This window comes from Rattus norvegicus, chromosome 18 (assembly GCF_036323735.1).
Source record: "Rattus norvegicus strain BN/NHsdMcwi chromosome 18, GRCr8, whole genome shotgun sequence".
NCBI classification, from domain to species: Eukaryota; Metazoa; Chordata; class Mammalia; order Rodentia; family Muridae; genus Rattus; species Rattus norvegicus.
The window spans coordinates 1,450,667-1,466,833 of record NC_086036.1 but is presented as its reverse complement, the minus strand read 5'-3'; the positions used below and the strand labels follow the sequence as shown (position 1 = coordinate 1,466,833).

Below are 16,167 nucleotides of genomic sequence, written 5' to 3'. Positions count from 1 at the left end.
GTTACAGTGGAGATTCAGCCCAGGTTTCCTGTAGTTGGAATTTACAGATGCAGTAACACATTCAGTTATCTTAAACAGACTTGGGAAAGTCATCTAGCTGTGATCTGTTTTAAAGGAATCATAAATAGCATCCCTCTGCTAGGGAGTGCCTTTTGGTTAAGTAGTCCCAACTGGAAAAGTAAAGTCTGCAAGTTGGACTTTACTGTTGTCTGTGCTTAATTCTAAATTGATCCCTTGGTGAAATGATCTAGGGTGACTAGAGCCATAGAAAACTGAGTTTGACTCAAAGCTGACCTTTTTGGCTGGTCTAGAGCTCACTATGTAAATCAAGTGACCTTCAACTCAAAGAGATGTGCCTGCTTCTGGAGTGTTGTTAAAGGCATGTGTCACTCTGCCAAGCAAATGATAATTTTCTAACAAGTGACTTAGAGACAGAGTTCAGGCTTCTTAACCAAATTGGGGCTCCCCAGTCTCTTCTACTACTTCACCACAAACATACTAATCTAGGCAGAGCCCTTGTATACACAGTTCTGCTGTTCCATCACTTAAATGTTCTGTCTTCATGACCTTCCATGGCTAACAACTACTTTCATTTCAAATATGTTTCAGGTTTTTTCCTAACAGTTTTCTGTCCATGGCAGGCTTTAATCGATACCTTCTTAGTTCCTCACAAACCATGCTTATCTCTTTTATGTTAGATTGTTTTGAATTAGAATCTCCCCACTCCCAACTCCCCAGAAAAGGTTTCACTGTGTAGCCCTGGATATTCCGGAACTCACAAGAGTAACAGAGTTACTATTACCTTTCCATATTTCTAATAATTACTTTAGGACCTGATGTAGAGTAGGCATAAATATTTATGTAATAAATAGGTGGGATATTGACTGTAACTTTGTAGTAGGTCTTGCAGTACTGTGACCTGGGAAGTTATTAAATATATTTTCCCTGTATAGAAATTTATTAACTTTGTATATGTCTGTTGGTCATAACCTACACAAATATTTTAGTTTGAACATTTTAACAAAAAGGCAAGAATATTATAGCTACTTTTATTAGGAACTAGAACTTTAATAGTTTTATGTGTGTAGATAACATTGAAATGGGAAGCTTTTCCATGCCATCTCACTCCAGTGTTGACCCTCAGGGATTAAAAAAATAGCACTATTTTAATCTAGGACCAAATTAGGAGGTAACTATCTAGGGGGAGATTTGTAAATTATTGTTATCTGTAGCATGACAGGTTGATATAAGTAATTGCATTAATTCCCCACTACATGTTTTAAATTCAAGTGTAGCTTCAGATTAATGCTACAAGTTTAAAGATTGCCAGTTAGAAATTTAACTTTTATTCCTTAGTACATGTGCCTTTGATATATTGAATTTGGTTTTTGGCAGGTATATATTTGGGGGGGGGGGTGATAGGGTTTTTTTATGTGGCCCTGGCTGTCCTGGAACTCACTCTAGGCCAGGCTGGCCTCAGATTCACAGAAATCTTTCTCTGCCTCCCAAGTACTAGGATTAAAGGCATTTACCACCATTCCCAGCCAGAATTTATATATTTTTTAAAGGATCATCTTACATGATTCACATAAACAACATAAACAAATTTTTATTTGTTGATATAAAACATCTACCTATGTTTTCTTAATAAGATCTGATATTTACCTAAAATACCAGAAATAATAATATTATTGTCATTAGCAATAATAATAATAATACAGCATTTGCATTTAGCTTGGGCATGTAGTTCAATTGGTAAAATACACTTGCCTAGCATAAACAGAGCCCTGGGTTTGACCACCAGTATTATGTAAATGTAGGACACATAAGATACTTTCTTTAAAAAATAAAAAATAAAACCTCAGCAGTTTTAGTGTTTAAAACTTTGTCATTAGGTTTCTATTAAAATTTTCGGTACGATAGTGAAATCATTACTGAATTTGAAACAATTCTCAGCATATTAAGTATTTTTCTATATTATAACTTTAAATTTCACATATATCAATGATATCAAGTGATAGAGTACTGGAGCTTAAACGGAGGACAGTAAGTATTTCACCATTGACCTACATCCCAGCCCTAATTTGTAATGAAGTGATCTTTTTTTATTGTGTTTTTGAGTAATTTGGTTGTAAAATAAGTAGTGTTTATTATAATAATGCATTAGTGACTTAATTATATTTTTCATACAGATAAAGACACAATAAATAAAATTAGAGATTTACGGATGAAAGCTGAAGATTATGAAGTAGTAAAGGTAATCGGCAGAGGTGCATTTGGAGAAGTTCAATTGGTAGGTTACCTTACTCAGATTTTTCTTTAAAACAACTTTTTTTTAAATGAAAAAGCATTACCCCATTTAACACATTTAGAAAAATAATTGTCTTCATAGAACTGTTTCTTAAAATGGCGCTGGCATTTTTGCGTAAGGCCAAAACCTTAGATTAGATACCATAGTAGTCGGAAACTGTTTCTCCAAGCGTTGCAGTAAACGTGTTCTGTCTCACAGAACAAAACCTTTGCTCCTAATTCTATGTAGAGTGCTATGGAATAAAGTTCAGTGAATAGGGCAGCATATATGATGGGACAAACTGGGAAATACAGGAACCAGAGGGTTTGTTGATTTATTTTATTTTTAATTGTATTCTGGTAATTAAAGTCTTTACACTACCTAATTGTGAGCAGAAGAGAAGAAACAGAAATAGCTAAATTATTAAATATGAAAGTCATGTAGTAAGTTGTTGAATGAAACATTGAGCTTTACATGTTAACTAATGGTTTGTTTTCAATTTTAAAGGTAAGGCATAAATCCACCAGGAAGGTTTATGCTATGAAGCTTCTCAGCAAATTTGAAATGATTAAGAGATCTGATTCTGCTTTTTTCTGGGAAGAAAGGGACATCATGGCATTTGCCAATAGTCCTTGGGTTGTTCAGGTATGGTTTTGATTATATTTTCTTAATGCTGTACTGGTTTGTTAAAAACATATCTAAGAAGTTTATTTTTTAGAACAGTAATAACTTATTAGTGGTTGTAAAATGGTCATTTTTAAAGTCAAAATTTATTTTGTTGAATTATGTTTAGAAAAGTGAGAACAAAATGATTACTTTTTTGTAGAATTTAATCTGCTTTAAGTATTCTACATTATCTTTAATAATGATATTTTTTTGTGTAAACATGAGGTCCCTTTACTTTTTTTAACTGCCTAGTTATGCAAATGTGTCTCTAATTTAAATTAAACAATGGGGAAATCAGAAGATTGAGTTTCACTAAGTCCACAAGTATCCTGTGTTGGCCTTAAGTTGTCAGGACCAAGGAATGTGACTCTACCACCACACACATAGCACACAAACATACAAAATAAGTGAAATAATTTAAACATGTAACTAAAATGATTAAACCTGTTGAGAAAAATGAAACATGAAGGCTTTAAGAAATCTTTATACGTCTGGTGTTTTTTCCCTGGGGTTTGCTTTTTAGTTTTGTTCTAAACTTGTGTTTACTTAAAATTTGTTTGATTTTTTTTTTTTATTTTAACTTCAGCTCTGAACACATAATAGATTAATGCTTGATATTCTTAGTTTCTTGCTAATGATTTGGTCTTCCTTCTAAGAGTCCAGAAAGTCAATTGTTATTAGGTTAGAGGTTAATGATTGATTATTTTGTTTACTAGAAACTTGGTAAACCTGTGCCAGCAACCAGGCATCCAGATGCTATTGAGTAGTAAGTTTGTAAGTAAAAAAGTTTAGTTCCTTATCCTCTTGTAGAAGAGATTACAGTCAGTCAGAAACATGGAGATAGAGAGGCTAAGCAGATTTCCAGAGCTAGGCAGCTAATACACTATAGTGGAGCCAAAGCCCAATTTATCAGACCTCAGAGCTCTGATGTTCATTGTAAAGTCAACACTAAACGTCTCATGTGCATGTTAAAAACCAGAAGTACAGTATTTCCTTGCCTAAGAAATTTGTTTGTTCTTATTGAAACTGTTAGAAATAAAAACCTCTCAGTATAAAAAAAAATTAGAGCTGTGAAGAGGAAGTGACTCCATTTGCCTCTTGGAATATTCAGTTTATAGCTCTTTGGTGTGTATAGTATTCTTGTGGCATTTATGCTTGCGCTGAGTTAGCCTGAACTTATAGCTCTTCTACAATTAAACCATTTCCTTTCATTTTACATTAGTATCTTTAGCAGGTTTTATATGAAAACAAAATGCTGCAAAAATCATTCTAATTTTTTTAATTTGTAGCTTTTTTATGCATTCCAAGATGACCGATATCTCTATATGGTGATGGAGTACATGCCTGGTGGAGACCTTGTAAACCTGATGAGCAACTACGATGTGCCTGAAAAGTGGGCACGATTCTATACTGCAGAAGTAGTTCTCGCATTGGATGCAATCCATTCCATGGGTTTTATTCATAGGTAAAGATAGCAATTCTTTCAGTTTCTTATTTTTTAAAAGGAGTAGTTGAAAGAAAATGTAAACATCACTTAATATTTCCTATTTCCAAAATACCTCATTTCCTCCCCTGTATACAGATAGCATTTTAGAATTGTAGTGCATTTAGTTTAATCTTGTTATAAATAATATTCTTTAATAATCTTAGTCTAATTTTATAACTTCTATATTATACATTAAAAAATAAATTGTAAAGTGCTTTCTAAATGTTGTGTGAACATTTTATTACTATATTATACATAATAGGTTTGTTCTTTATCACACCTGTATATAATGTATTTTGATCATACTTACCTTTTCATTACCTTTTCATGTCCCCCTACTTATTTTCCTGTACCCAATCAATTTCTCTCATACTTTAATATCTTTTTACGCCTCTATGACTTTTCTGGTATCCATACTATGGTCTGTCATGGTCTTATTTGGAGTCCCTTAAAAATGAAAAAAATTAAGGACAAATAATTAATTAAATTTTATATTACACCTAGAAAATTTTTGCATCTTTAAAAAATTGTTTATCTTAGTAGGTTCTCTACAGAATTATTTGTGTCTAAATTTACTCCCAAGCACAAGGTCATGAAACCATTTTAGAATGGTTACATGAAAATATTGTTTCATATTTTGGGGATTTAAATCATGAACTACTCTCATACATAAATAAAGCAAACACCACTTTAACTGAGGTTGCTTATAGAGTAGTTGAGGTGTTATTTTCAGGAACATAAACATTTACAGTGGCAACACCACTGAACCCCAGGCAGACATTAGCTACCAGTAGCTCCTGAGAGGGCTGAAGCTGGGATTTATTTTAAATACAGTTTATTAAAGTAATGAATAATTAAAAGTACATTCATTGTAATTTAATTTATTGTGAAAACATCCCTTGAGTCTTATGTACAGCTACTGTGCTGCATATCAGGAATCCCAAGTGAAAGTGAATTAGATTCTGTTCTGGGGTCATTCATACCTTTCTTATTATAATGTTTTGTCTGACATTTATTTCTAGATGACATGTATTTTTGTGCTTAATCTCTCAAGTTACTCATTTTCTTACCATCAAACTATAGCTCAGGCCTTTAACCCTAGCACTTGAGAGGCAGAGGCAGAGGCAGAGGCAGAGACAGGCAGATCTCTGAGTTAGAGACCAGGCTGGTCTAAAGTTCCAGGACATCCTGGGTTATACAGAGAAACCTTGTCTCGAAAAACAAACAACTAAACCAAACTGTGTTTTGGGTTGTTTGTTTGTTTGTTTGTTTTGTTGTTTTTTTAAAAAGTCAATGTGTAAAGGAATGTTTTGATGTACTTGAGTTTCTAGGTGTGGATAAGAAGCACATGCAGTGTAGGTAGGTTAAGAGGATTTGATGTACAGTAACTGCTTCCTAGTTTTTATCCGTGTCTGATGTGTTTGATCAATGTTTTGTTGTTTGTCTTTCCCTCCCTCAGAGATGTGAAGCCTGACAACATGCTGCTGGATAAGTCTGGACATTTGAAGTTAGCCGACTTTGGTACTTGTATGAAGATGAATAAGGTTAACTTCAAAATTCTAATTTTGTTTTTAATTGAAGAGGGTATTTCTTTAGAAAGTGCTATTAAGAATACACTAACTGTGGGAGCTGGCAAGATAGCACTGGCTGCTTTTCCAGAGTTCAATCCCCAGCAACCACATGCTCACAATCATCTAGCAAGTGTATATGCAGATAGAGCACTCACATGTACTCATAGACATAAAAATAAGTAAATCTTCAAAAAAAAAAAAACCAAAAAGAGGTTGGGGATTTGGCTCAGTGGTAGAGCGCTTACCTAGGAAGCGCAAGGTCCTGGGTTCGGTCCCCAGCCCCGAAAAAGAAAAAAAAAAAACCCCAAAAAGAATTCCCTAACCAGCTTGGGGGGGTATGGTCCTTGCCTTTAATCCCAGCCCTTTGGTGGCAGAGGCAGGTGGATCTCTGAGTTCAAGGCCAGCCTGGTTTACAGAGTTCCAGGACAGCCAGGAGTACACAGAAACCTGTCTCAAAAACCAAAACAAACAAAAGAATTCACTAACCATATCTGGATTTGTCAAAAATCAATGTGATATATTTGTTGTTCTTAACACCATAGTTTCAGTGTTGTATTCATTAACTAGTAGGTAGTTTTCCCTCTCTAGGGTAAGTGTAGATAGATTGCCATATTGACTGACACTTTCATAACAGCTCTGTCACATACATTACTGACACTAGAAATGGTATTAGTGTAAATGTCACTAAGTGTTAACATTAAGATTTTCATAAAAATTAGATTTAAATGTCTTAGAAATATGAAAACTTTAGTTGTCTTAACATAAAATTTTGTCACAGTTTAAAAGTAAGAGAAACTTACATTCACTGTATACTAATACATACAGCTGAAAGGAAAATGCTACCTTTTTTTCTTTGGTTGTAAAGGTTAATGTATTATATTTCAAAACAGAATAGCTAGAAATGTACAGTTATTTTGAAAGATATGTTAATTAAAAGGAAACATTACATGCAAATTAGGAAGAGGACATTAAAATGTGGATCTGGTAGTTACTTTGAGTTAACACTATCAAGTCATTTGCCTTATATACTGGTCCATGTCATATCTGTACAGTTAACTTCTGTGTATTTTTATCATGGTTTCTAGCATGGCTAAATCAGTCAGATATTTTGGTTAAAAATAATGAAGTATTTATATGCACTAAAATGATTTGTTATATAATCTCAACCTGTTTGCCTTGATTTTGTCTCTGGAATTGCTATGCAGTCATCACATTTAGCGGTTAGAGTATGAAGTGGTGGCCTCTTGTGAGTACTATAAAACAAACACATGGTTTTGTGCACTCAGTGATACATAATTAGGTTGTGAATGCAGTATCTATGTATGATTTACATTTAGGTTTTTTTTCAAATTTGCACCTTAAAAATATTTTTGTTAGCACATACAAGTGAGTTTTACTGTGCTGTTTCCATGTATTATCCTTTGTATTCATCTGCAACACCCTGTGCTTCCTTATTGGTCCCCCTCCTGTGAATAGTGTTCTCCTCGGTTTTCATGTCCCATGTGCTCCATTATCATCATTCTTTGCTTCCCTTGCCTCCTTTCTTTTCTTGGTCTCTTTTCTGCCTGTGTGTACACATGCATACATACTTACGTGTGTGTGTGTGTGTGTGTGTGTGTGTGTGTGTGTGTGTGTGTGTGTATGCACGCATGAGCTTAAACCCAGATTCAGTGTGTGAGAGAAGAAATGCATTTGTCTTAAGTCTGACTTACTTTGCTTCTAGATCATTCATTTCAAGATGCCATGATTTCACCTTTTTATATAGCTGGATAAATTGCATTGTTTCTACTCATTTAATGATGGATTTCTAGACTGTCTTTGATAGCAATTGTGAATAATGTGTTAAATTTTGATAAGGCATTTATAACACAGTTTTTCTTTGGGTTATATTAAGAAGAAAACCATTAAAGGTAATTAAATTCTAATCCAGGCTTGCTGCTCCTTTTAGGAAGGTATGGTACGATGTGATACAGCAGTTGGAACACCTGATTATATTTCACCTGAAGTATTAAAATCACAAGGCGGTGATGGCTATTATGGACGAGAGTGTGACTGGTGGTCAGTTGGTGTATTTTTATATGAAATGCTTGTAGGTGAGTAAAGGAGGGCTGTGTGTGTGTGTGTGTGTGTGTGTGTGTGTGTGTGTGTGTGTGTGTGTGTGTTTCATCTCATGTTTGTCTGTGTACCACGTGTGTGCCTAGTGTCTGCACAGTTCAGAAGGTGGGGAACAGAGCCTGGGTCCTGCGTAACACAAGTGTTCTTTAGGCATTTCTCTAACTCCTGTTTTTGTTTTAAGTATCTAATGTTTTTCATCTCAAACCCACCACTTGGCTTTTTCTCATGTAATACTTAAAATATTAAATTTGTAGGAAATAGGGAGGGCGGCAATGGGGGGAGGATGGGGAGGGGAGCAGCCATAGAGAAGGGGAGGGGGAAGGGGGATGTTTGCCCGGAAACAGGGAAAGGGAATAACACTTGAAATGTATACAAGAAATACTCAAGTTAATTAAAAAAAAAAAGAAAGAAAGAAAAAAAATTTTGTAGGAAATAAACAAGATCCCTAACCTGTTTTGTCTCTTTTTTTTTTTTTTTTGGTTCTTTTTTTTCGGAGCTGGGGACCGACTGTTTTGTCTCTTTTAAAAGGTCTTTAACAGGCTAATTTTGTGATGTGTTTATTTTACTATATTAAATATATACTTTTAGTTTAATAAGTATTTTTTTTTAAACCAAGTAACTGATTTCTTCCTTTAACGTATTTTTGTATATGTTTTTCTGTCATTGTTTTTCAGGTGATACACCTTTTTATGCAGATTCTTTGGTTGGGACGTACAGTAAAATTATGAACCATAAAAATTCACTTACTTTCCCTGATGATAATGACATATCAAAAGAGGCGAAAAATCTCATTTGTGCCTTCCTTACGGACAGGTAAATAATTTTGACACTGAGTTTGCTTCTGTTATTACATGCTCACGCCCCAGCATACAAGTTAGCCCTCTCTCTTCTCAAATTCAGGTCGTCAGGCTCCTACAGCATGCACTTTTTCTGTGCAACCATCTCATCAGCCTATATACTTCTTTAAGTTCTAAGGCATTCTCATTTTGCTGCTCAGTTTTTAAGGTTCATATTTGACCTCTCTTGGCAGGTGAACTATTAGAATATAAAAGCTGATGTCTTGAAAGTTTACGATAATAAAGCCTGATACAAGGTTAGGGTTTTCTGGTATCTTTTCTGTCTGTCAGTTTAGTGCACAAAAGCAGTCACCTGATAGCCAGATAATTCTTTTAACTTGATTAAATTATCAGACTGATAATTATCGAATCCTAATTTCTTTTCCTTCCCACACAGCCCTGGCTGTTTGGGAACTCACTTTGTAAAGCAAACTGGCCTTGAATTCACAAGGTGCTTCTGCTTCCCAAGTGCTGGGATTAACATTACCTGACACCACATCCAGCTAGGTTTTTTTCCCCCCTTTTTATTCTTGATGTAGTAAAACCTCTGGAATTTGGATGCATCTTTCATCACTGATTTATACTAATGGAAGGCATGTTTCTCTTAGTTATGTAAAAGTGATAACATTCCTTCAATTTATGACAGTTTTGCTTTGGTAATTTATAGTATTTAAATGAATGCCTTTCTTGTAGACATAGCTGTTGTGCCTTCCAGATGTAACAAGTGCTTATGAATATATGTGTTTTGAATTTAAAAAGTGGGACTTTGCATATACTTTTGTAGTTCACTGTAATATGTTATAGTGCTGGAAATTGAATCTAGGACTTAAGATACAGGAGAGGGAAAGTGAGAGTTTAGTTCAGTACTTACTTATGTAAGAACTTGGATTAAATTATTTTTAGTTTATGCACTAATTATTTGAGAAACAAAAAACAAAATCATGTTTAATGTTGATCAGATATTATTAATTTAAGTACTAGCAGAAGCCTAGTACTTATAAGTATATTTTAATTTGAGGATTACTTTAATTAAAATTAGTTTATCCTCAGTATTGTCGTTTAGAGCTTGAAAGACACATTTTTATTTAGATTTTTACATTTTAATGTATGGAACTATCTTGTGCTGTATGTTTGGTGCTAGTCATATAGGAATTAACAGGTTACATGGCATCTACTTCAAGTAACCTCATAGTTCTTTTGTGAGAAAATAGATATTATGCAGTGGTAATTACATTGAGGCGTAAGCTCTATATGCTAGAGAATCTGCCCTGAAAAAGAGTGAAAGCAGCGAAAACTGCTAACAAACTGTTATACATACAAAGCAATGTTTTTAACTTTTGAAAAATTTGGATTTGACGGTATTCCAATTAAACTCTTGATAGATAACATGTGGCACCAAGTCCCCGTTTTCCCTTTTGTTGAAGGCAAATTCTAGTTCATGATGTTTTCTAAAAGGGGGCTAATGATACTTTGAGGTTTTGTTTCTGTTCATTTTAAGATGGATGTGAATGACAGTTTGGCTGTAGGCTGAACCCAGGACTCTAAATGCTGTCACTGGACTACAGCCTCAGCGTAGCTTTAGCTGGTCTTGAGCTTTCACTCCTCCTGCCTCTCTACACATACGGTAGTCACTTTCCCCATTATCAGGTTTTAATTTATAAAAATGCTGAATAATTTTTAAAAATAAAGTAGAAATTAAAATTTTAAATGTTTCTGGAATTTTGGATAAAATTTGATATGAATTAAAGTTGTTTATACTAAAAGTTTACCACAGGCTTTAAAAACAATTAAAAGTCATTGTGTTTGATTAATCATATAAATATTTTCATATGGGTTTTATTAACAGAAAATAGGAACAAGTTCATGCTTTTATGTATTTTTCCCTTTTTTAATAAAATTTATTTAATATCAGTCTGTGCTTTATTTTCTGAAAATTTTGCTGATAATAGATTTTATAGGTGACAGAACTGCTCAGGTTTGCTGTTCTGCCATAAACAAATCTATACAAGCTATAATAAGATCTTAAATGATTACCTTTCTCCTCTAGAGAAGTGAGATTGGGCAGAAATGGTGTAGAGGAAATCAAACGTCATCTCTTCTTCAAAAATGATCAGTGGGCTTGGGAAACGCTCCGAGACAGTAAGTTCTTTTTCCCTGGACATTCTAGAGTATTTGAAAGTTGTTATAGTAAGTTTGTCTTTCAAAATATTTATGTACAATTGATGAAATTCCCTAAACTAGTTAAAAAGAACAGTTGAGGGGCTGGGGATTTAGCTCAGTGGTAGAGCGCTTACCTAGGAAGCGCAAGGCCCTGGGTTCGGTCCCCAGCTCCGAAAAAAAAAAGAACCAAAAAAAAAAAAAAAAAATAGAACAGTTGATAGTTCTGGAGAGCTTTGGAGCTGTTCTCGTCATGCCCCTTGCACAGCATGCCATTCTGATAGAAATGGGTGGGCTCTTCAGTCACAGTTGATACTTGAGCATTTTTGAGTTGCTCTTCATTTAGGCCTAGTTATTTCTATATGAAAGCAATAAGTTGGAACAAATGGACAAGCTTTTTTCCTAATTCAATTAAAATTAAACTGAAAGGTGACGCTAAGTCCAGAATATAACTCAGTTTTATTTATGTTTACATTTTAACTTGGGGTAGAAATGCAGTTGTGAAATAAATTTAGTATGCTACAATTTAATTTTCAGTTCTTTTTTTTTATTTAATGTTTATTGTATATGAGTACACTGTAGCCATCCTCAGACATACCAGAAGAGCCTATCAGATCACATTACAGATGGTTGTGAGCCACCATGTGGTTGCTGGGATTTGAACTCAGGACCTCCGGAAGAGCAGTTAGTGTTCTTAACTACTGAGCCATCTCTTCAGCCCCCTAATTTTCAGTTCTTATAGAACATTTTCCTATTTTTTATAAAACAAAGTTAAATTATAAAGTAATCTGAAGAAAACTTTATATAATAGTTATATTAAAATCACATATAATATTTGTAATATAATTATGTATAATATGTGCTATATAATATAAAAATCAGATTGCATATTATCTAATCATATATATGTAATTATGTAAAATATATTAAATGTATATTTTATTATATATTGTAATTTTATGATTATTAGATTGTTATGCTGTACATTAGCATCAAGTTATATAATAGCACTAAAGATGACCCAGACTTAGAAGAACAAGAATTCATTTTTTTCAATACTGAAGTTTCAGAAGTTTTTTGTTTGTTGTTGTTTTGTTTTGTTTCATTTTTACTTATTAAAAAAAGGACAGTTCTGCTAGCCCACCACCTATGAACAGTAATGGAAATGAGATTTCCTGGATAGTGTTAGGAACATTAGGACTGTGGAGTTCATTGAGACAATGAGTAGTAGTTCTTACTTGAAGAGAACATTTTACAGTTAATTTTTAAGTTCATGATGTAGATTTGCTAGTTTTAGTGTTGTATTCTAGTTGTCAGCGATAACTGAAAGAAGCAGGTACATTGCTTACAACATAGCATATATTGTTCTACACTATAAAATTACTCAAGAAGAAGGGAAAGTACTCCAGAGATTGGTAGCTTGTACTATAGCAAAGAGTGTCTGTCATTGACTGTACTTGCAGGCTTATTAGAGAAGCTGTAGCAGCAGTGTGGCCTTGGGAGATCTTATTAACAGTTATATCCAGTCAAGAAATGTACAGCAGAGAACAATAAACTGCATAATAAACCATTCTAAAAAATAGGATGGTTTTATGTATAAGTATTGTATGTAAACATATGATTATATTTATTATATATAAAATATTATATATATGCTTGAAAATTGATATTAAGTATATGAAGCAAGGTATTCGAACCCCTTTTGCAGGCCAAGCATGATTTTATTCTAGGCGTTGGAAGAATAACAGTGTCAAACAAAGTTCCTCCTTGTAAAGCTCATAGTTGTGTGGAAATTTGGGTCCAAATTTATGTCATTTACTTATACTTCACATGTCCTTAATAAAACTGCCTTTACTTGTGGAAAAAAGTGAATTTATGTATTTAAAGCAAGTGAACTTTATACTTGAAGATTATTATTGGCTTTTGTCATTTTTATTAGTCTTGTCATTTCTTTTTATTTTAAAGAGCTTCATTGCTGTTTCTTAGAGGGGTTTTGTTGTTATTGTTTTTTTAATAATAGTGAGAATCAAGTCCAGGACTTCATGCATTCCAAGCAAGCGCTCTACCACTGAGCCATATGCCTGCCTGCCCTTATGGTTTTATTATTCTTTAGATGCAACAGACTTAGGAGCATTTTAATAGTTTTTCCTAAACTTAACCAGTTCTGCTTTGTGATTATTAAAAATCTAAAAGCTGTAGAACTTACTGTCAAATTTCTTCTCCTTGTTTCTTCCTGTCGTCACAGCCCACTCCTAAAATACCAAGAATGCTTTGATTTCTTCTGAACTGAACTGACTAACCTACATTATAATGATTATAATTCCTTTTAAAGATTTCCTTATTTTTATTACTTTGATGTTTTCTTACATGTATGTATGTGCACCATGTGTGTACCTGGTGCCTCCAGAGACAAGAAGGTGTTGTGTCCCTGGAACTGAAGCTCTAGAAAGTTGTGCACTGCCACATCGTATGGGTTCTAGAAACCAAACAGGCTCCCAAGGAGCAGCTAATACTCTTAATGGCTGAATGTCTTTACCGTTTCAGTTAATAATGCTTTTAGTATATTTGAATTTCCTTTTTTAAGGAAAAAATTGCTCTCTTTCACTAATTTAGTAAAACCAATCTAAGTTAAATGTTTTAAAGTCATCATGACAATTAGTCTCCTAGTCAACCTGTTTTTCTTGATTGTGCAGTAAGTACTTTTTCCAAGTCTCTTGAATCTATTCACCTTTTATTTAAAGTCATAAAATATTAAGATTATAAAATTACTTTTATATTTACTTGAGATAGAGTTGAAGAAATAACAGGGTTGTGAGATTAAGAAAGAAGAAAGACTAAGGGGGTTGGGGATTTAGCTCAGTGGTAGAGCTCTTGCCTAGCAAGTGCAAGGCCCTGGGTTCGGTCCCCAGCTCCGAAAAAAAAAAAAAAAAAGAAAAAAAAAAAAAAGAAGAAAGAAGACTAAGGAAATGAAAACACCCTTTCCCCTGAAAACAAACTTTACCACACTACCACATGCTATGAGCCAGTGACAGCACAGGGATTCATTCAGATCCAAATCTGTGTGAGGTTCTAGCCCTTGGTCATTGTAATATTATGTACCATTTAATGACCTTTTTCCTATTTAAAATATTTAAAAGAAATGAAAGGAAGTAACATATTAGCAGTTAAATTGTGTATGAAAGTATGTAATCCACTATTTATTACACACAATAATGCTATATTAACAATAATGTGGTGACCTGCAAAACATTTCTTATTCACCATCTCATTGGAAGTAAAATACTGCCTTTGCTTAATCTATTTGTAGCTGTTGAGAAATACATAAGATACTATCCATGACAGTCTGTCTGTCTGCTTAATGTCCTGTATGTTTAGCAAAAAGCAAACATGTACTGAATCTTTTGGACTTATTAAGACTAATACAGCCTCTCAGAATTTTACATTTTCATGGTAAAGATTAATAATGTGGTCTTTGTTAATAAAAAATTTAGGGCCTGGCTTGCAACTCAGGGCTCTTTAAAAGTTTAGGCTTTGTTGACATTGTAATGAATTAATTTTGATTATAAGTAATTTTTTCCCTTTCTTGGTTAGTAAAGTAGGCATGACAAAATTCTGTCCTTGAGTTGTTTAACTTTTAGTCACTAGCATCACAGAGAGACACATTGCCATACAACTGTCATCATTTTGTTTTTCTAGAACTTTCACCATTCTAGATTTAAAAATATTTATTCATTAAATACTAATTCTCCTTTCTTCTGCCCAATTGGCCCTCAGTAAGTATTGTGTAAATTTCTGTCTCCATGAATTAGATTATATAGGGTATCTCATTTAAGTAGAACACTTTAGTATTTACCTTTTTATGACTGGCTGGTTTGACCTAGCAGATATCTGTCTCATCTTTGTTGCAGCATTAATCATAGTTTTTGTTTTTGTTTTTTTAAGAATTATTTATTTATTTTATGTATAGGAATAACACTGTAGCTGGCTTCAAATACACCAGAAGAGGGCATCAGATCCCATTACAGGTCTTTGTGAGCCACCATGTGGTTGCTGGGAATTGGACTTTGGACTGCTGGAAGAGCAGTCAGTGCTCCTAACCACTGAGCTATCGCTCCAGTCCCAGTATTAATCATAGTTAACCATTGTTTATATGTGTGACATTTCATTAAATCCATTTGTCAGTTATTAAACATATTAGATTTTTCTACTCTCCAGCTTATTAGCTATTCTTCCACCAATGTTTATTTTGAAATATATTTGTTATGTTACATTATGGCTATTTTATAACTATGTAGAGTATATACGGACACTTGGAGATTGTCTACTTCAGTAACTATCAACAAAGTAGAATTGAAGAATTATTTTGCATTTCTGTTTTTGAACAATCAGTCTGATGTACCCACCCTGATGTTATCTCATAGTGGTTTTGGTTTGCAATTTCCTAATGACTACTGATATGACATGGAAGTTAAACACTTCCATGTTTGTTTATTGACCATCTGTATAATTTTAATTTTCCCCATTTTTAATTGGTTCAGTTTTGTATTATTTCTATATGAATTTTTAAAAATCACACAAGTAAAAGAACAGTTACTAATAGTTTTGGCTTTTAAATTCATCTATGGAATTATCTTTTCCTATTTTTTCTTCATGGCTGAGATTACACTGTTGACTGTAGGCATCCTTTATTTTGTCTTCAGTTTCCTAGATGTGTGTATTGATACGTTATATCAGATTTGGGGAGCTCTGGACAGTATTTCTTTAAATGCTCTTTCTGCCTCTTTTTCTCCTCTTGTGCCAGATGTCTTAGATGCACATGTTGGTTGGTCAGTTGACAGTGTGTCACAATTCCTTTAGGCTGCCTTCTTTTTCATTCAGTGCTAGGATTTCTATTTTGTTCTTTTTTTTCCCACCTTTATACACACACACACACACACACACACACACACACACACACACACACACACACCCCAGATTTTATTCTCCCCGCCCCGTGTCTCCACCAAGATATCCCTATCCCCAACCCCTGCCCTACCAGACTTCTAA

The 16,167-nt window shown here is 33.8% G+C and overlaps 1 protein-coding gene across 3 annotated transcripts in view; it reads left to right on the top strand.

Annotated features, from left to right (window-relative positions):
* Positions 1-16,167, top strand: part of Rock1 (Rho-associated coiled-coil containing protein kinase 1) — a 121,859-nt gene that overhangs the window by 42,385 nt on the left and 63,307 nt on the right. For all 3 annotated transcript variants that reach the window (NR_171200.1, XM_006254401.5, NM_001389239.1), the window contains exons 3-9: positions 2,193-2,293; positions 2,798-2,935; positions 4,246-4,421; positions 5,902-5,986; positions 7,962-8,106; positions 8,803-8,941; positions 11,012-11,103. Coding sequence is in view for 2 of the 3 variants with exons in the window: in XM_006254401.5 (XP_006254463.1) it covers positions 2,193-2,293; positions 2,798-2,935; positions 4,246-4,421; positions 5,902-5,986; positions 7,962-8,106; positions 8,803-8,941; positions 11,012-11,103 (876 nt within the window). In the remaining variant the exon portion in view is untranslated. The remainder of the gene's footprint in view (positions 1-2,192; positions 2,294-2,797; positions 2,936-4,245; positions 4,422-5,901; positions 5,987-7,961; positions 8,107-8,802; positions 8,942-11,011; positions 11,104-16,167) is intronic.